This window comes from Callorhinchus milii, unplaced genomic scaffold, assembly GCF_018977255.1.
Source record: "Callorhinchus milii isolate IMCB2004 unplaced genomic scaffold, IMCB_Cmil_1.0 Scaffold3, whole genome shotgun sequence".
In the NCBI taxonomy this organism is placed as follows: Eukaryota; Metazoa; Chordata; class Chondrichthyes; order Chimaeriformes; family Callorhinchidae; genus Callorhinchus; species Callorhinchus milii.
The window spans coordinates 71,469,316-71,493,324 of NW_024704744.1; the positions used below are offsets into that span (position 1 = coordinate 71,469,316).

The 24,009-nt window shown below is 38.4% G+C and overlaps 1 protein-coding gene across 2 annotated transcripts; it reads left to right on the forward strand.

Moving 5' to 3' along the window:
* The first annotated feature begins 1,081 nt into the window (after positions 1–1,081).
* arhgef33 (Rho guanine nucleotide exchange factor (GEF) 33) lies at positions 1,082–23,916 on the forward strand. 2 transcript variants are annotated; one of them, XM_007894378.2, is made up of 14 exons: positions 1,082–1,372; positions 2,271–2,317; positions 3,889–4,053; positions 6,160–6,287; positions 7,655–7,797; positions 8,799–9,056; positions 9,568–9,697; positions 12,107–12,245; positions 14,244–14,351; positions 15,450–15,536; positions 15,896–16,044; positions 19,055–19,883; positions 21,767–21,921; positions 23,441–23,916. In XM_007894378.2, the coding sequence occupies exons 1-14, from the start codon at positions 1,351–1,353 to the stop codon at positions 23,580–23,582; spliced, it is 2,502 nt and encodes an 833-aa protein (XP_007892569.1). In that variant the 5' UTR covers positions 1,082–1,350; the 3' UTR covers positions 23,583–23,916. The 2 variants fall into 2 exon arrangements, with proteins under 2 accessions (XP_007892569.1, XP_007892570.1); XM_007894379.1 differs by having other exon boundaries at positions 3,895–4,053.
* Positions 23,917–24,009: the final 93 nt, after the last annotated feature.

Genomic DNA, 24,009 nt, shown 5'->3' on the forward strand with positions numbered 1-24,009 from the left:
TCTTTGGAGATGAATTTGTGAGAATGTGATGCAAGAATAGTAACAGTAGGAATTATAGAATATGAAATGGAGGTCAGTCATTGTTCAAATGTCAATGAAGATGTTAGCAAAATGTATTAAATATTTCCTAATGTGCAAGAACCACTTTTTTACATACCAAAGCTCTTTTTTTTACAGCCAAGCTTTAATATTTACTTTTGTATTTTATATAAACATTTTATGACCTTGATCAAGCTTGATTGAAAGAAAATGTACCACTCTCATAACCCCTTTATACAAGCTACGAATATGCTAATGTAACCCATAATTACCAAGTTTAAGAATACACTACTGTAACCTTTTTTTACAAGCAAAGGCTATACTACCGAATGAAAATACAATTGTATTTAAATGCTCTCCTTTTTGACCGTGTCTGGGTTTACTTGTTAGTCTGTATGGAGTGAAGAACAGCAGCTTACACCAAATGGGATGTATAGCCTTTATAACAAGAGATCTGGAATATAAAAGCAAGTGGATCCTGCTCCAGTTAGAGAATGCTGGTCAGACTTAATTTGGAGAACTGTGTTCAGTTCTGGGCAGCCAATGGTAGGAAGTATATACCACTGTTTATGCAAGCTGATATACTGAATCCTCTTCTTTTTGCTAGATAATGATACACCACTGTAACCTTATATTCCTCAAGAGGAATAATGAAAGGAATTGGCACGTTAGGTATTGTATGACTCTTCCCTGTGATCAGAATTAGAACAGTAAGCAGGGAGGTTAGGAAGCATTCCTTCACCACAGAAGGTTGTGAAGATGTGGAATGCTCTGCTCCGGGAAGCTGTAGAAGTGGAATTAATAGGAATATTTACAAGAGATAAACAGATGCTTGGTTAACAGAGGTTAAGCAGTATGACAAAAAGATTAGGACACTGGGTTTAAAAGATCTGACAAGGCACAGGCTCAATGGGCTGAATGGCTTGCTCCTGTTCCTAGTTTCCTATGTTCCCATGAATACATAAACGGGTTTTATTGCTATTTGGTGGTTCAAAATGGTGAATTTTAAAATGCATTGTAAATTATTTGACAACCTGCCAGACAGTTCTCTGATATTCTGGATCTGCAAGCATGGCATGTAAGCTGCAGCTAAATGTCTAAATAGACAGTTTCCATTTTATTTCCAAGGAACAGAAAACCAACATACATGTGAAACATTTGCCTCACATGACATGGTGATTCGTCAGAATATCTCGGATTTCACAATAGACAAATAACTGCTGTTGGCCAGGCAAGCTGCGTGATCAGTGAATGGTCTGAGCTTTCAAAAGGAAACCCAGGGCTGAGAATTAAAGAAACAAACAGAGACCAATGATGGAGAAAGGAAACAACGGTACGGTAATATTGAAACTTGCCCGTAGTCTTGTTCAATGCAAATGTATCTTTTTTAAATGTGCAGTCGGATATTATGAAAAGGCACGAGTGTCAAAAAGTACAAGGGGTGCAATGGCATAGTTTGTTAATTGAATTTTGATACAGCTCATCCAAGATTCAACTGTATTTTAAATTTAAATGAACTTTATCCTATAATTCAATATCTTTAATTGCCCGATTGAAAGACCAACTACCATTGTGGGACAACAAATTAAGAATTAGCCAAACAGTATCTTTTTCTAGAAAAAGTCAGATTATTACCTAGGCTACTCTGGAACAAAATATTAATAAATCGTACTGTTAAAGCTGCTGAAGTAATGATAACAAACTGACAACCCATGAGGCTAATGATAGCTGTGTTCACAGACTTTTTTGAGACAAATGCCTGTATCCTGCCAAGAGCACTTTTGGTGCTCTAACATTCTATGCATCTTACGAAGCAATTATTGAAACTTGAAAGGAGCCTGGGCACTGCGCTGATGTTGGGATAATTAATGCATTCGTCACTATTGGTAGTAACGTTTGTGTTACATATTTATCGTGGAAAAAAAACATTATAAACAAGGGTAATGGAGCACAATTTTCATTAGCTCTAGTGAACAAAAACATGTCTTACCCTGCAGATTGTTGGAGCACCTATGCGAAGGGAGGCAAGACAATTATTTGAAAAACAGATTGTAAACGTAAAAAGAGGTTGAAAAGATGTTAAAGAAGCAAGACTAAATCTGTGATCTAATGATAGGTAGCACCTTACACTTTTGTCAAAGTTAAAAACAATCCTAGTGATTTAACATTGTCTGCAATCTAGATTGCTAAATTATCTGTAGTGTGACTGATTCACTTCATTTTACCAGCAGAGAACGAAGCATCAGTGGGAAAAGATGTGACATTACAGATTTCACAGGTACTGTAACAATCTTTACAAGCAGTGTTTACCTTAAATGTTTATTTTATTTGAACACAACAACAAATTGGATTTGTATACAGGTAGAGCTTTTCACGTCGGGAGGACATCTCAAGGTTGAATGTTCACGTATCAAATAGCGTTTGCTCATAGGTTAATGTTAATTTATCAAATTGGTAAATTTTTCAAAATGCTGTCAATTGGAGCACAATTTTTTAAATTTCGTACACTCCATATGTAACTCATTCCAAGGCTCTTTATGGGACATTGCTATGTGCAAACTGGCTGCCGCATTCGTCCACAAAATACACCAACAATCTGCTTTGAGACATCTTGACGACCTGATAAAGGCTAAATCAAATGTTTATTATTATTAAAGGGTTATTATTAGTATAAAAATGGAAAATATCCACAGTGACCCAATCATACATCCGATTCAATACGGAATACTTGTAGTTTCAGTTTTAATGGCTTCATATATTTTATTTCTCTCACAAAAATATTGTGAGGTTGTAACAATACTGGATTTTACTTCTAATCTTTCTTTGGGTACTCACTTACTTTAAAGTAGTCAGTGTTGATAGGTTTTAGGTATGCTCTGATTAGCACATTACTAGATTCCCACCATGACACCATACAAAATATCTGTTCTTCATTCCACATGTTTGTTGAAGTGCCAAATGGCCTGCATTGGTTTCAGAGTGGAGAGACATAGGTACAATCCACTTCTATGCTCTTTCCTATTGTTAATAGGTATAAAAATAAAATAATAATCCTTGTATTTGGTATAGTGGCTTATCACAGTGTCGAAATGTCTCAAAGCGCTTCACAGGATTTTACTGTAACGTGCAGTGACTATGTTCTTGTATGCAGTTACAGCAGTAAAATCCCACAAACAATCATAAAGCAAATAACCAATTTTATTTAATTGTTGGCCAAGACACCGGGAGAAATTCCCTCTTCTTTTCAAATGGGGTCATGGGATTTTTTAAAAATCCTTCTGTATAGGCAGATGGGACCTTGGTTTAACATCTCATTTGAAGGATGGCATCTCTGATATGTAGTGCTTGCCCAGCTCTGCACTGATACATCAGCCTAAATTATGAGCTCAAAGACATGACGTGGGACTTGACCCCACATCCTTATGACTCTGAGGTGAGAGTGTTACGAACTGAGCCAGGCTGGCACACAGTTGGATGATAATGGCCTTTCTAGGTAGAGGGGAGGGACATTTGTTTCTGAGTAACGTGGTGAAGATTTGCATCTTAGAGACTTGAAAACAGTTTGCCAGAGTTTGGGGAAGAAAAGCATGTTTTAAACAACAACAACAACAACGTGCATTTATATAGCGCCCCTCATGCAGAGTAGCGTCCCAGAGCGCTCAAAGTGTGGGATGTGGGGGAAGTTAGGTATTTGTATCGTGAAACATTTGATTTAATTGTTAATGGGGATGCTTTCTTTGCATATAGAAATAAAAAAGACTTCTACATGAGATTTTTTCCTATTTGATACGTGTTCCTCTTTTAGAAAGCTACATTGTTCAGGAGGGTTCAGTAACAGTTGGTTTTTAGTTGCAGGCTTTGGCAGCGGAACTCAAAGCTGGATTCACAGGAGCAATGCATGAACTCAATAGAATTCAACATGGAGATCAGTTTGTTGAGGAGCGAATTCGAGCATTTGGAACAGAATGGCAAGAGCAATTGAAAGAGATGAAGGACACATTCAGAACATTTAAGGTATTGGTCAGCTGGGTGTCTGATACATGGGTTCATTAGAAGAAGCGTTGGGGTACTGCTGAAGTTTAACCTGCTAACCTCATAGCTTGGCATTGAAAGCACTATCTGGCAAGGATTACCCTACCCATTAGGGCTTTGGCTTACAGTGTTAACAGGAGCTGAGTGGGACAAATTCCTGTCCCGAGCATAATATACTGCTATTTTCATTTCTGCCAATTGTGGATCTTATGGTCAGGTCTGATCAGGCAATTTACAGTCTCAAAATACCTGAGAGGAATGGCAAATGGACAACAGACATCTTGATCTTGTTCTAGATTTTTTTGGTAAGCAAGGATAGGCCCACTCACCCCTGTAAATGGAATTAGACCGAAACACTTTCCTCAAGAGAACGAGGGTTGTCCCCACAGACAACTCTTTCCCCCAAATCATCAAAGGACAATGTGGATCTCGTATCATTGATTAAGTTCAAACCTGTACCTTCCAAGTTTTGCATAGCGCCCTCCTTTGGATGATAATCTCTCACCACGTACAAGGTCTAATCCATTAAATCTCACATATTGAAAAGATGTTTTGTTTGTGTTTCCTTACTTAGTGGAAAGATATGTTTCTGATATTGAACTTATTTTCACTAAATTCTATTTATGTTTTTTCTTATTTTGATGTAATAATGTAATTTTATTTTATCTATAATGTCAGGATATCTACTTGGATTTGTATCATCTTAATATAGAAAATGTGTGAATTCAAATGTAGATCACCTTGCTGAGTGGTTATGTGCAAGGTCTCTGGATATGTCTTTCACAATTTCATGACCCTGATGTGACCTATTACACCACAATGTTATTCCCTGCTTTACCAACAATAAAGGAACTAATTTTAAAATTCTCAATTCAGCAAACCTGCCAATTACTTTCTACCACTGAGAAGCAACTGGATCCGATTATTGTGATATTGTGTAACCAGGATGTAGAAACAATAGAACATTTTTTTTCTATAGTTATTTGCAAAATATTTTTGGAGTACTCTTAATCTGTTAGAACTCAGAAATAATGATAGAACTGTTTTAAAACAATTATAACTATAAAACAGCATGCTTTCACATGAAACAAATATACAACATACTGTGGCTGTTGTGAGAATTCTCTTCCAGTATACATCCTGATACAGAGAAACTATTTTCTCTGGTAGGGATCTAGAACAAGGGGGAATAGTCATAAAATTAGAGCTAACCATTTAGGAATGAAATCAGGGCAGTTTATCATCCAAAGGATATTGGGAATCTGGAACTCTTTCCCCCAAAAGGCTGTGGTTGCTGGATCCATTCACATTTTCAAGACAGAGGTAGATAGATATTTATTAGGTCAGGGTATTAAAAGATATGGGGCAAGGGCTGGTAACTAGACTTGATATACAGATCAGCCATGATCTTATAAAATGGTGGAACAGACTCGAGGAGCTGAATAGCCTACTCCTATTTCTATATTTCTATGTTTCTATTTGTAAAGCCAGTATTCACTCAAATCATCACTATATTTAATTATATTCAATTTAAGTCAAATTATTGACTCAGAAATTTGTGAGTCTTTGTATAGTTCAGGGACCCCGAGACAATCAAGCTCACACAGACCTTCTATATCCTGCATATTGCTAATAAAACATTATTTTTTATTTATATGCAGGATACAGAAAGGTAGAATTACGTTTCTGGAGAACAGAATTGCTGAATGGCACATGTTCAGTCTCTGTTCCCTGCTTTGACAAAAATAAAGGAAACTAAGCCTCTATCTTTCATATACCTGTGTCTGTCTACTTCCCTGTTCCTTGCACTCACAATGGCTTTACTTGGCAGGGCATTCCAACAAATCTCTCACTGAAAATATTTTGCCTAAGATTGGTATGAAATGCAAAACCCTTCACTGTGAATTTCTGGGTGATTAAGGAGACAATCTTCAGGAGAATAAAACAATCAATAGAATTGTGTTGAACATCAGTGTGCTTTAGGCTTCTGGAAGAGGTTCCTTTGATTTCTTGTTGCTCTCTGGTGTATAATCACTGTATAGTCCAAGTATGTGGCTTCAAATGAATCTGTTTTCATTTATTTTCCAGGAAGAGCTTCAAGGAGCACATAATCAAATTAGGGAAATGAGCGAAAGGCAAAGAGAGATGAAAGAGTATATTGAAATGCTTCAGCAAGAAAACGATTGGATTCAGACAAAGCCATTGGCACATAACAGGTATTGACTTTGGGACAATATTTCACCCATCTAAAGATCTATCACTTTGTGTTTTTGAACACCTCTTTGCTTCCCCTAGTTCCCTCCTAGCAAAGGCTTCCATTCTGCCTTTTCTAAAAAAAAATGTGTTTACCTATTAGAACTGCAAGTGCAGAATTGTGCATGCCTCCACAATTGTTATTTGCAGTATCTTGTGGGAAGATGCTATATAACTGCAAATTGTTTTTATTTACAAACACATAAGGCAATATGTATATGCCATACTGCAGACACCATAAATTCTTAATGAACTGTTTAACTTGGGAATTCAAGTATAAAGTACACCAAAGCATTTTGTATGCAAAAAAAAGTTTTTCTGTGTGAAAATTTATATGTAGCAGTGATGGCACTTTTCATGTTCTCTGTATTACTGACATTTCCATATAAACTTGAAAGTGAAATTATGGAGGCCGTTACTGGGTCTGACAGAAGATCACAAGCTTATTTCTCACTGTCATGTCAAAGAAGCTTCACAAATGGGTTTCATCAGTTTTTCATTAAACCACAAGCTGAGATTGAGTGTACTGGAAACTGAGACATTTTAACCATACTTCAATGAGATGGGGTGGAAGCTTATTGTATTAATTGGGCAGGAGGGTTATGATCAGAACCGTTTTAGCAATTCTATCAAAAATCTTCCATTGCTATTCACAGTAACCCTATTTGTTAAGTTACTCAATGCTAAGTCTCAGACTACGTGCATCTGCTTTGTAACTTTCACAAATCTTTCTCATGGGCATCACATTTCTCCTCATCCAATATTACATTCAACCAAACCTCATCATTAAATTCCCCAGGTTACCATTGTACAAGACGTATTCCAGCTTTCTTTATGTTCGTTCTATTGCCATTTTTTTCAGATTTTCATTAAGGCAGCTTCCTTGTTTTTCTCACCAGTTCAATTTGCATCACACTGGCCCTGAGATTTACCAGAGCATTCAAATTGCAGCACATTATGCTGCCTGGACCATACCACATTGGCACCGGTTCCAACAAGGATACACACACCCTAACATTGACACAATACATTCTCCAGAGTTGCACTAAGAGTGTGGACACAGACTGTCAGACTATTTCTGATTCTATTGTGCAATAAAAAGTAGTCCAACAATAACCCCATCGCAAGAAGTACCACTATTCAATGCAAATGCAATTTTTTTTACAAAATTCCTTAACAAAGGCAATAAAATAAATATAATACGCAAGGTTATAGTGAATACGTTATAATCAATTTTTGTTCATTGTGTATAATTCTCAGTGTGAAATGTTGTAAAGTGAGGATATTTCAGAGTTATATTCACACCATTTAATTACTTTTTTATTTACAGTAAAATGTGGAATGGGGAAGATGAAAAATCAGAAGACAGAACTACAGGACATAAAACTTACTACCACAAAACTTATGAGAATTATGAACCTGCACTGAATCAGCATTACTTTTCGAGTCCTTTCCATTATTCATTCCAGAAAGGTAGAGATGTCATCTTGAAATATACTTTCAGTGTAATTGGATGTTTGCAAATGTTGATAGATTTTTGCATATTTTTTAATTTCCCCCTTGATTTGTAGATTATTTGCCTCCACAAAAGAGGTAGTGGTGAATAAAGCTTTTTTAATCTCACCCATCCATTGTATCATCGAGCTGCTTCTTAAATATGTCAAGTTTCCTGTCTTCAAGCACCCTTCCTGGTTAAGTGTTCAGATGGTAGAACATGGGCTTAGGCTTTCTGACCAGCTGTCACTCTCATTCTACTTGTATATTGAGGACAAAGTATTCTGGGAAATCAAACTCTATTTTGTCATTTTGTCCATTTGTCATTTTAAAAATTCTGGAGATCTTAGGTCATGTCACTAATTCCATTAAATAAATAATTGATCCTCATTTTCGCCCACAAAATAAACAGTCAACTCACTTCACAGTATATTCTGTGAAGTGCTTTGAGACATCGAGAAGAAGTGAAAAGACTCTATATCAAATGCAAGAATTATTATTATTAACTACAAACTCTATAAAAATGGCTTCAGGTTGTTGCACTTGATGTTTTTCTATCCCTTGTGCTTTAAATTTACATGCCTTAGAATGACGATTCTTGAATAAGACACAGTTTATATTATAGACTTCTTGCTCAGTAGGAATAATTCTGACATGTGTCAAAATAAACTTGATAATCATAAATCTTGATAATCCTAAACAACAAGACTTATTTATCTTCATACACTCCTCTGTACCATTCTATGCTGTGCTGTATCAAATGTAAGCATTTTTATTATAGCATGGTCTAGGCAATGAAATGAGCTGTAACAACTAACCACCACCATGCCGTTCATTACCACACTATGTCCTTAATTCAGGCTTAATTCCTGGTCTGTGCTGAGGCAACTGTATGTCCAGATGTCAAACATGATGGTGGCCTCTAGAGGACATGGACATACCATTCTGGTACTCTAATGAAATTGTTTATACTTCAGCAGCACACAGTCCAGATACGGAGGAGGGTGTGTACTCATCTTCCGATGTTCATCAGAGAAATGACTTGGCATCGCCAATGCTTACTGATCATCAGGACTTTCAGGGACAGATTGACACAGAGACAATGACAGAATATTCAGACAACTTCAAAGATTCAAACCGGAGCAGATATGGATCCCGAGAGAATGAATTAGAAACTAACCATCTCATAAATCAGCTGGACAGCAAGAAACTTCAACATCAGAAAGAAAAATACCTAGGTAATATTTTATTGAGTTTTAGATAATAAATGTGTCTCTTCCATGGTCATTTTTAAAAGCAGTTTTAAATAAGTACAATCGCTACATCTACTCCCTTGATAAGAAGCTGTTCCCGATTCAGAGGCCCAATATTTCTCATGGCCGTATCCGTAAGACCATGGTATTTAAATTAAAGAATGGAAGCTGGTTTTGAAAAATTAGTTTAGATCAGTAAAGTGAACTGTAATTAATAAACTGAGGAACAACAACAACAAACTACACTTGTATAGCGCCACTCACATCGGAAAAACATCCCAGGGCGTTGGCCAGTCAGGGTTTTTTGGACCCGAGCTGGGAGTTGGGGTCAGGAGGGGTGGAGGGTAGGGTGGGGGTGGGGTTGGGAGGGTGGTCGAAGGCACGGTTGAAGAGGAAGGTCTTTAGATGGGACTTGAAGGAGGAAGAAAATAACCACAAAACTCTATGAGGTCCAATCATGTTTTCCAAATGATAATTCTTTGTTTTAACTTTCTAGTCAAAAGGCAACAAGCTGCTGTAGAGTTACTTGAATCAGAGAGAGCATACATGTTCTACCTTTCATTAATTCTGAAGACCAGTGTGACTGTCAAGGGAAAGGATGTCATACTTAACAGCAAAGACTTAAGGTACTGTGTCTTTAATAATGTTTCTTTACAAAGTTTGATATGTACTTTTTGTAAACTCGGAACTATGAGTTTCTGTGATCATCATCACTAGGTGTTTATTACTAGTTTCTAAAGAAGTTTTACAAGTGATCAAGATAGCCTTGTAGGCACTGCTTGGTAAAGCAGTGAGTCATAAAGAAGGTCTCTGGTTCAATTCTTGTCTATGCTGAGGAAGGGAATCTCATTAGTTGGGCTACTACAATTGCTTCCTGGGCTAAGGAGGACAAAATCAGCCAGATTCCATTTCCCGGTTGTTCTCCAGTGACCCCTAAGTGTAGATAATGAGTGTAGATACCAGAGGCCATACATTTCTCATAATCTTGACCTAAAGAATGTTTCCTAATAATTTATTGTGCAGAATTTGGAAAAATTGTTAAATAATTCAGTCAAAATTTAGAAGCAAGTTTTCTACAGCTCTTAAAATAGTAAGCCAATTCTCAGCTCTAGTTGGTACATGGAATGGGAGAAACCATGGGTTCATAATCTTACAATAATAACTCACTTGCTTGTTGTGTATGGTGCGCTGGTGTTTTTTCTTAGCTAACACCAGTAAGACATTTGCACTGTGTTGTTTACCAGTATGCAACTCCTATTTCATTAGAAAGAAAAAGAAGCACTTGCTTTTTCATGCTGCCTTACCACAATGAAACATTAATTACTTTTTACAGTAATTACTGTCCGGTACAGTGAATGTATTTATAGGAGAGCGTGGGAGATATTTTACACACAGCAAATTCCCAACATACAGCTATGCTGCTATGACCAACTTATCTTGAAGACTTATCTCAGCTTATTTGAAGGATAGATCTCTGACAATGCAGTGCTCTCACAGTACTGAGCTGAAATGTCATCTTGGACAACAAACTCAAGACCTGAAAAGGGGCTTGAACCCATATCTTCTGAACCAAAGGGTGAGAATGGCACTAGCTGAGCCAAGCTTACATTGTTGGACATGCAAACAGCAAAGTTCCCGGTCTGTGGGTGAGGGGGAGCGAAATATTCCAATGTCTCATCTTATTGTTGATGTAATTTGCACCCCAATCTGGAAATGAGATCAAGCAACAATTAAACATATTTGAATTCTTTCTACTCAGTGTTTGTTGTTTTTACGTCACTGAAAAGTAGGCAGATTCATCTTGCATCCTTGAACTGCATCTCAGGACACCAGGCTCAAGTACCAGTCCTGTCCTTTTAGTTACAATATTGTTGTTTATGGAGCGTCCTTGTGTTTAATGGATTTTGAAAAGGAAACTTGGAAAGTGTTGGCTGTGCTCTGTGTGATCTGTTTGGCAGAGGGCTGCTGATTATGTAATTATTCTGCTCTATTATGTACTATGACCATTTAATGCAAAACATATGAGTTCCCTTGTGACCAAGCAAATCAGATGACCTTCACAGTTCATTTCAGGGAAGAAATTATTTTGCAGTTGCTTGAAGTCATATGGAGTGCTTAGTATGCAGTTCAGTATATTGATTTCTAAGCTAAATGTCAAATGAGTATTTAAGTTGCTAAACGCTCTAGCTTATAATACTGTAAAACTGCTTAGTTTGTGTCTGTTTATTTTCATTTTTTAAGCCAGAGGAGTTGTATTGTCAGCAGGCATCAATGTAGCATAAATGCAAACTTGACAGAAGCAGAGCACTTGGATGAGGCTGGGAGTAGCAACTCCAATGAGGGGCTGGAGGTAGGAGCCAAGAGCTGGGCCAGGCTGGAAGTGGGATTCGGGAGCAGGTAGTTGGGTCAGGCTGGGAGCCAGGAGTGTTAGTCCAATCTATGTGTACAAAGCATAATTTTTTTGATTCTGTCCAGTTCTGACGAAAGGTCATTGACTTGAAATGTTAACTAATTTTCCTCTCTCCATGGATGCTGCCTGACCTGCCGTGTGTTCCCAGCGACTTCTGTGTTTAAACCAGATTTTCACCATCTGCAGTACTTTGCCTTTTGCGATTCTGTCTGTCAGTTTGTCTCAGCTGATACAAACTGACAGACAGAATTTTGGGGTTCAAGCCGCACATTAGTGCTGCAACACATACTCTGCATTGTTGGAGGTGCTGTCTTTCAGTTGAGAACATTAAATTGAGGTCTAGGCTGCTTGTTCAGGTGGACTTTAAAGATCTAGTGACATGATTTTAAAAAATTTGCATTTGAAAGAGAAGGGGATTCTTCCTGGTGTTCTCCAGATAAATTGGTCATTTATCTCATGGTTATTTGTGGTGCAAATAGCTGCCATGTTTGTTTTCAAAACCAGCCACAGCACTAGGCAGTAATTACCCGTAAAGTGCTTTGAGACCTTTCGGTGAGGTAAGATGGTATACATATGAATGTTGTTCCTCTTTCAACAATTTTAATACTCTTTCCTTCCTTTGCAGAAATATTTTCCCCAGTTCCCTCCGAGTTCTCACCCAGCAGCATGTTTGTGTGCTTCATACCCTAGAGGAGCGGGTCTTCAGATGGCAGTGGCAAGGCATTGTGGGGGACATATTTATGAAACTAATAAATGGTGACGATGTAAGGAGTTTATATATATATAAATATATAGTTTATATGTTTATATAAAGATTTTCATTATCAGTGTTGACTGTGTGGCATGTTGACTGTGCATGAGGAGGCACTGCTTTTGCAATTTATACAATGCTTTTGAAGAGTATTCCCCCTTCCACATATGTTTTGTATACTTGTTTAGGCCCTTCCCTCTGTCCTCTCCCCCATCAACAGTTTATGGATGTACCCCAAGTGTGGACAATCACAGCCTCCAGTATTAAACGTCTCCACAATGACTATTGCTTGACTGAGAAAACCAAGCCCTTATTTGCAATGTAAATCTGGGCACTCAGCAGGAATTGTGGGTCAAATACAAGAAAAATACATTGAATGTCATGATTTACTTGCCAGAAATAAATGACAGATTTAACTTGACTAAAGAATAAATCCTATTCTCAACCTATATGCCAGAGGCGAGAATGCTATCAACTGAGCTAGGCTGAGTCAGAAGGTTGTTGATTCGAGCGACACGTTGAGGCTTTGAGCTCATAGTCAAGGCTGACATTCCAGTGCAATATTGGGGAAACACTTCACTGTCAGAGGTGCTGTCCTTCAGATGAAACATTAAACTGAGGAACCATGTGCCTGTTCAGGTGGACTTCATGGCACAATTCAAAAAGTGCAATGTCCCACAAACAGCCATGAAATGAATGACCAATTTTATCTGGAAATTAGTTGGCCAGGACACTGGGAGAAGCTCCCTTCTTTTTTGAAATAGAAATGGAAAAGTTAGACGAGATCTCAATTTACCTCACCTGAAGGTGCCTCTAAGAATATCATTCTCCTCCAGCACTGCACTGGACTGTCAATCTACATTTTGAGCTCAAAGTCCCAATATGGAGCTTGAACCCATAATTTTCTGACATTGAGGTGAATATGCTACCAACTGAGCCAGGCTAAATTTTTGTTTAGTTTTATAGTGTATGAACAATAGAATTGTGAAGTTATTCTCAAAAAGATAGTTACATTTACAGACTTTGTTGTAACCGTTTGAGATGGTGATGAGAGTTGATACTGGCATTCGAATGGCAAATCTGTAAATTTACCAATGATTTAGCCTCTTATTATTTTCTCATATACAAAAAGTTAAATTGCCTGCTCAGGTGGTACAACACATTGTACCAGTGTGTGATAGGAGATTCCTTCAAGTTTACAAAACAACATAAGGACAAACCATTTACTCTAATTTTGAAAGGATAAATGCTGGGGATTACTTGTTAATGTAATTGGCAGGGTTGGGTACTGTAAGAAAATACAATACAATAGTACATATTTATATTGATATAGCGCCTTTCATGTCAGGAGAATATCCCCAGTGATACAGGTTCATAGCTATTTGATCACAGTTGGAGTGATTCTAAGGAGAAGTCAAGTACAGTGTGTTTACAAAATCCTGTTACCTCATGTTTTTTTCTGCAGAGCACTGACCAACAACTGAAACATGTGGAAGATTGATGATAATTGCATTTAGAAGTATTTAATTGTATTCAGTACAAGTGTTTAACTGTATTTAGACATCCAGAGGATCAGTGTGAGCTCCATCTTTTTATGGCAGATGATGATCCATCGTCATGTTCGGTGCAACATCTTCCGTAACATGGATGGAGTTAAGAGGAAGTTACTAGTACATTGTTATACTCGACTCACCTGGAACAAAAAATAAAAACTCATTGTAAGAAAAAAATACTTGGGTGCAACAGGACTTTGTAAATAACCTGTACATCCCCACAGTGAAGGGTAAGTAGAAAGCAAAGCAAGTAATCTGCTGATGTGGGTTTCTGGGCAGTCAGTTTCAGAGCAGCGATGGCAATCACTTGGGTGCAGGACACGACCACCTCACTCTGCTCAGGAATAGTGCTCAGTACAGAAAGACCTAAAGAGGAAAATAAAGATAAAGTACGATAGCAAATAATTTGTATTTTTTCTGGAGGAAAGTGCTAGTTTGTTTTGTTTTTTCCATTTCAGGACAAGTTTTTGGAAAACTATATAATTTACTTAAAAGAACTTCCCGAATGCGTTTCTATACTTAACATCTGCAGTGGAGATTCTCTCAAGTTTACAAGGCAACATGAGGTCAAAACCACTTTCTCATTTTTCATGGGATTTTTTCACACTTCAGTAATGCTGGGGATTACTTGTTAATTGCTGGTTTGGGGTACGGTAAGAAAATACAACAATACAAATCTAAATTTATATCACACCTTAAATTTCAGGAGGATGTCCAAAATGTTGGATAGTCTAAGGTTTTCACCCGAGCTAGGGGTGGGGGCCAAGAGAGTAGTGGGTGTCCAGGGGGGGAAGGATAACCAAAAGCACGGTTACAAGTCTTGAAGCGGACCTCGAAGGAGGCAAGTGGAGGGGCGAGTCGAAGGGACATGCTGAAAGGTGTGCGAGTACTTAAAGCAGGTCATTGCTCACCAAGCGACCTATTTGTAGGTTTTGAGCAGGTTTCAAAACGGTTTGGTATCAATTTCTTCTTGGTCAGCCAGGTGACTGACACATGCGAAAACTCACTGTGCTTAAAGAGTATCCAAGTAAGACTGAGATGTATTATGTATTACCACCTACACATGGAAATTCCCTGTGTCTGGAATCGAATGTGCACTTTCTCCCTGGATCCTGCTTACCTAATTCCAGAAAGTACAAGATCAGGTTAGCAAAAGCCAAGGCTTGGGGATCTCAGAATGTGCATGGGTTTACTGCTAAATTTTAATCAGCCCAAGCTGTATAGAAGTCATTGCCAGGACCATTCTACCCATTAGGACTTTGGGTTGCATGAGTTTAGTGGGAAGAATCCCTGCTCCCAGGAGCTAATCTGGGTTTAGAGTATTACGGACCCGCCTGGCTCAGGGAGCGGACTGGATTATGACATTCCATAGGGAATCATATCACCTTTGAAGTCAGTTTGGCTCCAAGGAGACTCCACTCTGTTTTCTTAAATTTAAGACATTTAAAACATCTCATATGTATTTCTGAAATATTTTTATCCTTCTGGTTTCACACTAATTTACATTCTTACCTTTTTTGAGGAATTCTAGCATGGAAATTAGTATTTTCCCCCAAATTGCAACATATCTTTTTTTTGTTTCTATTACTGTACACAAAGCCCCAGAGAGGGACAAGTGCAAATACCTTGGACTTGAGTTTGAGAATTATTCTTTCTCTCTATAGGATGACTGTGATGAGGTCAGGCCTGACCTCTTGACACTGCTCTTTCAGCCTGTTCAGCGGATCCCAGAATACGTTGTGCTTCTGCAGGTTAAGATCAATGACCATTATTATAATAATAATAATCCTTGTATTTAATATAGTGCCTTATCACATCTTCTAGACATCTCGAAGCACGTAAAGTGAATTGACTGCATGTTTTGTGGGTGAAATGCGACAGCCAGTTGTGCACAGCAGTGTCCCACAAACAATCATGGATCAAGTGACCATATATATATTTTTTAAGCAATTATTACCCCCAGAAAAGCGATCCGCCAATCGACTAACAACTGGGTTCCTACTTACTATGGTCATATAAGTTAAATGATACTCCTAGCAATGTCATTTCCACAAAGTTAATTTTCAGAGATATATAAATTGTTTTTGTTTTCATTGTATTTTTGCCACAGAATATACTAAAATACACAGAACAAAACCACCCAGATTATTACCTATTGCTATTATGCATCCAGCAGTTCCAAACCTTTATGTGTCGGTGCAGCCATCTGTTCCAATATAATGAAGAGCTGCTAACTCAGAACAGAGCAGAGTTAAAGAGGTAAGTGAGTTTCCAAGGTCATGGATTCCATTCCAAGGTCTTTGAATTTAAGATCGGCTTGACTAGAATTCAAATTGGCCCTGCCTTGTTGCCAGATGGACAGCAGTGGAAGGTTTCTTCTTAAAACTAAAAACTTGTGTTTGATATAGAATCTTATGAAATCGAAGTGTTTCAAAGCGCTTCAGACAGTGAGCAGTTTTTTGATGACTTGTTATTTGGGCAAGTACTGCAGTTTAGCTGTACCAGCAATGTACTACAGACAGAAAAGACATGAACGATCAATCAATCTATTTGGTGAATTGAAATGATGGAGTAATATTGGCCATGATTCCAGGAGAATCTCTATTATTCTTTCAAATATTCCCATGGAATTTGTAACATACACCTAAATTTCAGCTCATAATTTAGGTTCTTTTCCAGTACTGAGGGAGCATTACACTGTCAGAGATATGTCCTTCAGATGAGCCATTAAACTGATATACTCTATCTGATCTGGCCTTTATGGGAATGTTAAAGATCCCACAACAATATTTTTAAAGTAAGACAGGGAGTACACCCAATATCCTGGTCAATATTCCTCACTTAACTTAATTCATCAAAACCAGTTTAGCTGCCTGACTTGCTTGTACAAAACTATCACTACAAAGTAATTCGGCAGATAAATTGATATATCAAACGCAAAGGATTATTGTTATTGTCCAGTGGTTTGAGATGTTTTGACATGAGGCATTACCCAGATAAGAATGGTCATTAGTGGACAAACATCCTACACTGTTTGTAGGATGTTGCTGTCCACAAATTGGTTACCGCATTTGCCTACATAGTCACAACACTTCACAGTAAAATCCTGTGAAGCACTTTAAATGTTCAATGATGTCAAAAAGCACTGTTTCGAAAAGTTTATCAAATACATGTATTATTTAATACTAAAATAGTACATGGCTATAGAACTGATAAAATTAAATTTGATACCATAATTTAAACACAGTAAACTTTTAGACCACAAGTTCACGTTGCATTTGTGTTGGTCCAGTGAGAGATCCTACCCTATCACAGGGCAATGCACGCAAGTTTCCCTTTAATAAGGCTGATGTTTCAAAAGGGAAATAGATGCAGTAAATGTACTAACAATCTAACCTTATACAGCACATTTGATGCATTTTAAAACACTAGTGGTTTGCTGTGTTTTATCTTTTTGTAGAGGAAGTGTGCATTTTTGCAAAACGCTAATTTTGTGATAGACATAATTGGTAGAATGTGGCTATTCAGGCTTATTCCATGACTGTCGATGGTATAAGTAACTGGAGTTACTTTTGTTCATTTGGTTAGCTGCTAAACTCTTATTCATAATACAAAGAGCTTGTTTCATCAGTAACAATGAACTGCATTCACGATGCAACAGATACTAAACTCATGAGTTCCACAATCATGAGCTTATACCAGTTCAGTTTGAAAAGCCTCTGACCCTCATAACCTATACTAATAAAGTGTGTGTGTGTGTGTGGTGGGAGCTGGTGTGGTCTATCAGCCAAGATCTCAATACCTGATTGACATAGAGACATGATTTATACCTCATCGGAAAGGTCTTGCATGTACGAGTGTCGTAAGCATATTTGTTTGAAGGGATCTTCTATCGTTGATGAGATATATTAAAAAATGCTTTAATTAAGCCCCAAAATATCAGGTATGCCTGCAACAAAGTAGCTACAGAGAAAACCATGGGCATTTTTGAGGGGGGATCTCCTATAGTTATATAAAGTATAATAATGTAATATAAGGTATAATAATACTGAAATCTGCATTCCATATGGGATCCTTTGGCTGCAATGGGTACAGCTCGTGACTAATAAAATACAAACAAAAAATTAATCTGGAGAAAGTTCAACCGAGGCCCAGAAAAAAAAAGCCTGTGGCCATCAATCAATAACTAACATTCAAGACCAGAGAGGAGAGGATGAGGGGTGGAGGGAGCAGAGGCGCTTACTCAATGGCAGATATAAGAATACCAATGTGCATTTATATAGAACCTTTCGCGTAGGTCTCAAAGCATTTTGCAGAGATGGTACTTGACACTGAGTAGGGAAGGTGATAAGAGGATGGAGGTGACCATTGGCTCAGTTGAAGAGGTAGGTTTCAGGAGTTAGAGAGGGGGTGAGCTGGAAGGTTTTAGGTAGAGAATTTCAGAGGGTTGTGGCATAATGGCTAAAGACTTGAGTCATCCTGAGCTAGTCAGATATGAATTGATATTGGAAATCTTCAGGATTGTCTATTTCATTTCAGAATGCTGTACCACAAATTACATATCCAGTGTAATTTGTGAAGGTACAATTATTTATCGGCTTTGTTTTCACTGGCCAGAACTACCATTACACTGCAGAATTAAATAATTGTACCTTCTTGAAGCAAATGGTTAGCATCAGCACTGTTAGCCAGAGCTATCTGGTTTTCTGTCCTATCAGAGCCTCCTCTCACACCATCCAACGTGCACAGCAGTCACCATTTGAGCACAGACAACATTGACCCCAGGCAGGCAGGCAGGCAGGCTTCAGATAGCCCCCACTGCAGGACTGACAGCTGGGTCCAGATTTCACAGACTAAGAGGAAAAGTCCCATATTACAAGATTTGGCCATGCTCAGTGCTACTTTCTTGTGGCTGATGTATCCCACAGAGTTAGTGCCACTAAATTAGGTGAGAGCTTTTTTTAACCAACTCCACTGATATGATGTCACATCCACGATGGATAATAGCAATCTAATTTTGAGATAAGAGGGTAGAAAAGGAAGATCAGGAACAGGGCCAAGGGAGCAATATCAGACAGGTTCAAGGCAAAAGTAATCAGTTCATATAAACTGTTTTTATTTTTCCGAAATGTAAGAAACTTAAGTGCAGTAGTTGTACTGTCACTGGAGACCACATTGAATCCTTTGATTTAATTTATAGGGGAGAATAAATTACTATAATTAAGTCTAAGCTTTGACATGAAAATGCACTTGTATTTCTTTATTTGAGGCTCACAGTGCCACAGAGCAGGCTGAAGGTGTCTGAGAAGAATCAGTCCATGAAGTCAGATGAATGGGAATTCACACCTCAGAGATATGAGAGATTTGATAATCCAGACTACAGGCCATTTTACACCAGTGAGCTTGATCTTGGACCTAAATCATCAACACTGAAAAGCGCATTGGAGGTTGACTCTGAGACATGCTGTAGAGAAACAAGGGGTTATTTTAACTCAAACAAAGCAAGATCCATCATAGGTCCATCATGTCCTATTTGTCCATCTGAGACCTATGCAAAGAATTTTCCTGCAGATTATAAAACTTTCCTGAATAGAGGGGAAGGAGAGCTGGGGCATGAAGAGCAGGAAACCTCTTGCAATCCTGATGATGAAGAATCCATTCAAAACGCCTCTCTGTTAGATCAATGCTCCTTTGCATCTTCTGATTCTAGCCTTGATGTACGTTTTATGAAAACATTAAACTACATTCCTGCAAGAGACCCTGAATCGACAGGGTGTTCTCTAGTACTCACGCCCAAACACAGTGCCGTGGAAGAAGACACTGACGCCATCCACAAGCACCTTTGTTACGAAGCAGGTCATCCTGTGTTTAATGAAGCACAAACCGAGAATTACGCCAGGAACATTATGGAAAACGTTAAGATTCCAATTTCCTTATCATTAAGTAATATCGGAAGCCCTGCACTGAAAACTGAAGGAGCTTCCCTATCACAGATTAAAGGATCAATAAATAAAAGGCTGCAGAAGACAATCACCTCATCTTCAAGATCTGAGGTCGACAACAAACAAACAACAGATGTCTGGATGGAATTGGAAAGGGTAATTTAATTATTTTGGCTGTCTAATTTAATCATCCAGATTTACTATTGTTAAAATGGTGAAGAAATTCCAAACCAGTTTTACTGATATATTGATAACTATATAAATTTTGGTCAAATTTGGACCCTTTGATCGGAATATGCTTTTATCTTTTAAAAAAATTATCCTTTACGTATGGAGTGATAATGTCGTTGTACCTCCATCCTTCAACCACGCAAACCCACACCAGCCTCTCCCTTTACCCAGCAAACACCACCCTCCTTCATGTCCCTTCCCTATCCTCCCCATCATTGGCAGATGGGCTTTCCAACCATTCTGTATCCACTATCTGAAACTCCAACCTCGAGTCCCTCTGATTCCGATCTTCCCCTCATTCAACCACTCTTGAGACATTCTCCCAACGTGAAAGCTATTATATAAATGTAATTTGTATTGCATGTATTAATATTCATCTTATAGACCTCACCCAATAATAAGATGATTATCTTCTGTAAACACAATTGTCATAATAGAACATTTAAAAGATTTTTATTATTGTTTTTATTCTCAATTATATTTCAAAGAAATGTGCAGGTTTCGGTTTAATCTCTTATTTAAATAACATTTCTAACTCTCTTCTACTTGCCCTGTTAAACCATATATTTCAAGATACGATGCAATTATTATTATCCTTAACAAGTGTTATTTTAAAAGCACCTACACACAGGTGCTTTTATATATATATAAAACAAAGACAGCTGGCAGAGAGATTAAAGGAAAATGGCAGGAAAATATTATGACTCATTTTGTGACCCTACCCATACAGTCGGTATTGGCTAAGATCAACACTTCCTGAATGGTTCACTGAGTAAACCCATGGTATTAAGGTATTGCACGTCAAGATTCAACAATACTTACAACACAAAATTACATTTATACAGGGGATTTCACGTCGGGAGGATGTCCCAAAGCGCAGGACAGTCGGGATTTGGAGCCAAGCTGGAGGTCGGGATTGGGGTGGGTGGAGGGCAGCCGAAGACTTAGTTGAAGAGGAGGTTTTGATACGCATCTTGAAGGAGGCAAGGGAGGGAGCAAGGCAAAGGGAATGCGGGATGGAGATCCATAGGGCGGGGGCAGAAAGCTTGACTACCGGTGGTGGGATGGGCGTGGGACATGGAGCAGGACAGAGCCTGCTGAGAGGAGGGAATGGACAGGTTGATGTGGTCACCAGGTTGCAGAGATGGGGAGAGGCAAGGTGGTGGAGGGCCTTGAAGGCTAGGACAAGAATTTTACTCTATTCGCTGCATTTATATAGCGCCCCTCACAGAGGTATAGCATCCCAGAACGTTTGACAGCGGAGCACGACGCTGAGCCAAGGGGACTGTGGGCACGGTCGAAGAGGATGGTCTTCAGGTGCAACCTGAAGACAGTGAAGGAAAGGGCTAGGTGGAGGGATGGAGGAAGAGTGTTCCAGAGTTTCAGGGAGTAGTGGCTGAAAGTGTGGGTGCCAATGTGGAAGAGAGAGCACAAGTGACCTGCAGAAGGCCAGAGCCAATCAAGTGGAGGAAGAGGGTTGTTGGTTATGCAGTCGGAGAGGTAGGGAGGTGCCAGGGATTTGAAAACGAGTGTGAGGATCTTGAAATTGATCTATTCGACGATAGGGAGCCACAGTTCCTGCTCTCAATCATTCTGCAGTGATTAATCCTGGAACAGTGTTCATGTGTATGTTGGGTAAAGAAAGGATTGAGCTCTGATGACCGAGGATGAAAGACTCTGAATGTGAGAGTAGCTACAGCTCCCTACTTCCACACTCTTATCAGTCAATAACAAGGCTCCTTGGAATCACCATAATGCACAACCTCACTGACGAGAAAAGGAAATGTTCTAATAGTGTGCTCTTCCAGGTCCAGAATTCTGGCACTGCCACATCAGCACAAATGGAAGACATGTGTAAACTCTACAAAAAGGAAGTGAATGAGCAGACAGCTTACAGTCACAGCAGAAAACAAGAACAAAAAGGAGGCTTTAGGAATTCCTTTCGGAAGTTGTTCAAGAAGAAGTAAGAAAAGTTCTGTACTGTGATCTTCTGAAACTTACGTGTGCACATGCTATTTTTTTTAATACTTCAGACCTCAATCGTATTGCTAATCTTGCAAATATTCTAACACGATATCTTTATTAGTCCTCATTGCTATAATTGAAGAATATCCTTGTAATTTTAATTACCTTTGCTAATGGTCATGATTATTCTTTGAATGTAGTTAGCCTTTATATAAATTGCACAAGAGGTGGAAGCTCAATCTTCATACTGATATTATGGTGAGATGAGGGGAGGTCTGATCTCTATCGTTGATTGCTTTTCTTTTTTAAAAATTGAGGCAAAACTAAACTGAGTAACCCGGGTGGTGTTCTTCCTCACATCTGCTGTCTGCAGGGCCTTGCTGTGCAGATTGGCTGCTGGCTGCCTCGTTCGTTTGTGCACAAATGCAGCCTCTGCCCCGAACAGCAGTTTGGGGATTTCTATGTCATAGTGGTTAGCACTCTCAAGCAATAGGACCCGGGTTTAATTCCCGGGCAGCGCGAAACCTTAGGTGAGATGCGAAACCATAGCTGTGACCTTAATAATATAATAATCCTTGTATTTGATATAGCACTTTCCACGTCTTCTAGACGTCTCAAAGCGCTTCACAAAATAAGATTATAAAGTGTATATTTGTGGGGAAAACGCGGCAGCCAATTGCGCACAGCAGTGTCCCACAAGCAGTCGATTGAAAATGACCAATTTATTTTTTTTTTGTTTTGGAGGGATTATTATTAGGCTCTGTGCGGAGTAAGGAAACTTGCCCAAGGTTTCGCCCTCTGCCTGGAATTAAACCCAGGTGTCTCGCTTGCAAGGCGAGTGCTCTCACAACTGAGCTACAGAACTCCTCAGCATGAGCAGAATAAATTTCAATGTAGATCACGCACATCTACGGCTATCTGATTCTTGTTTTCAACATAATTGTAATTGAAGCTAAATTTAACCATGTCATTAAAACAAATGCATTATTACACATATACAGTATTTAAAGTCCTAAGGATAAACTAATATCTAATTTGCTTACAAACTCTACATAAGTTAGGCTTAAGTTTTGAAAGAGAACATGATCAGATTATATTTATTTTGATTTACTTGGACAGCATTAGATAATAATCCTTGCATTTGATATAGTGCTTCTAGACATCGCAAAGCATGCACAGAATATACTGTAAAATGAATTGACTTAATATTTGTGGATGAAACGCGGCAGCCAATTGCGCACAGCAGTGTCCCACAAACGGTCGTGGATTGAAGTGACCAATTATTGTTTTTTTTCTTGATGGATTATTATCAGGTGTGTGGAGTAAGGAAACTTGCCCAAGATAAGTGTAATAGACCACCCAAGAAGGTGATGGTAACAGGCTACGTCAGTAAATTCAAGAGGGATTTGGATAGAATGAACAGAATTGATTGAAGTGTTTTCATAGGTCCTTTCCATTCCTATGTTTCTATATGTGTAAAGAAATGGATCGCTGCTAACATCGTGACTATTTTTCAGATCAAATCAAAGTTGCAGCAGTTCTGAGACAAAGCACACACCAAATGAAAACCCTACCCAGGAAACCACAATGACTGCTGACCAAGAATTCCTTGCGAGGATTGCTCATGTGGATCATATTGACCGAGGCACTGCTGTTTAAATTTTACATTCAAATTTTGTTTTCTACAACATCCTACAGGTTTCCAGAGAACCAGTTGTGGCTTTTAGTGGCAATTAATTTATTTATTTTGCAGATACTCAAATTTGTTAGTCAAAGCAAGGCAGACGCTGCAAAATTAATACCTATGTTCACCTCCAATAATGTCGTGATCAGTTTATTCTGGATGGGTGAGGATTATGGATTATATTTTTCTTTCAAGATAGATTATCCATGTTTAGTGCTCCTTTTTAACTACATGATTCTCCAGTTAGGATTTTTGTAAATGACAATCTATAAAATTATAAATGACAATTTACAAAAATATACAGTCAATTCACTTTACATTCTGTGAAGTGCTTTGAGACGTGTCGAAGATGTGATAACCGCTATATCAAATGTACGGATGATTATTATTATATTACTTGAG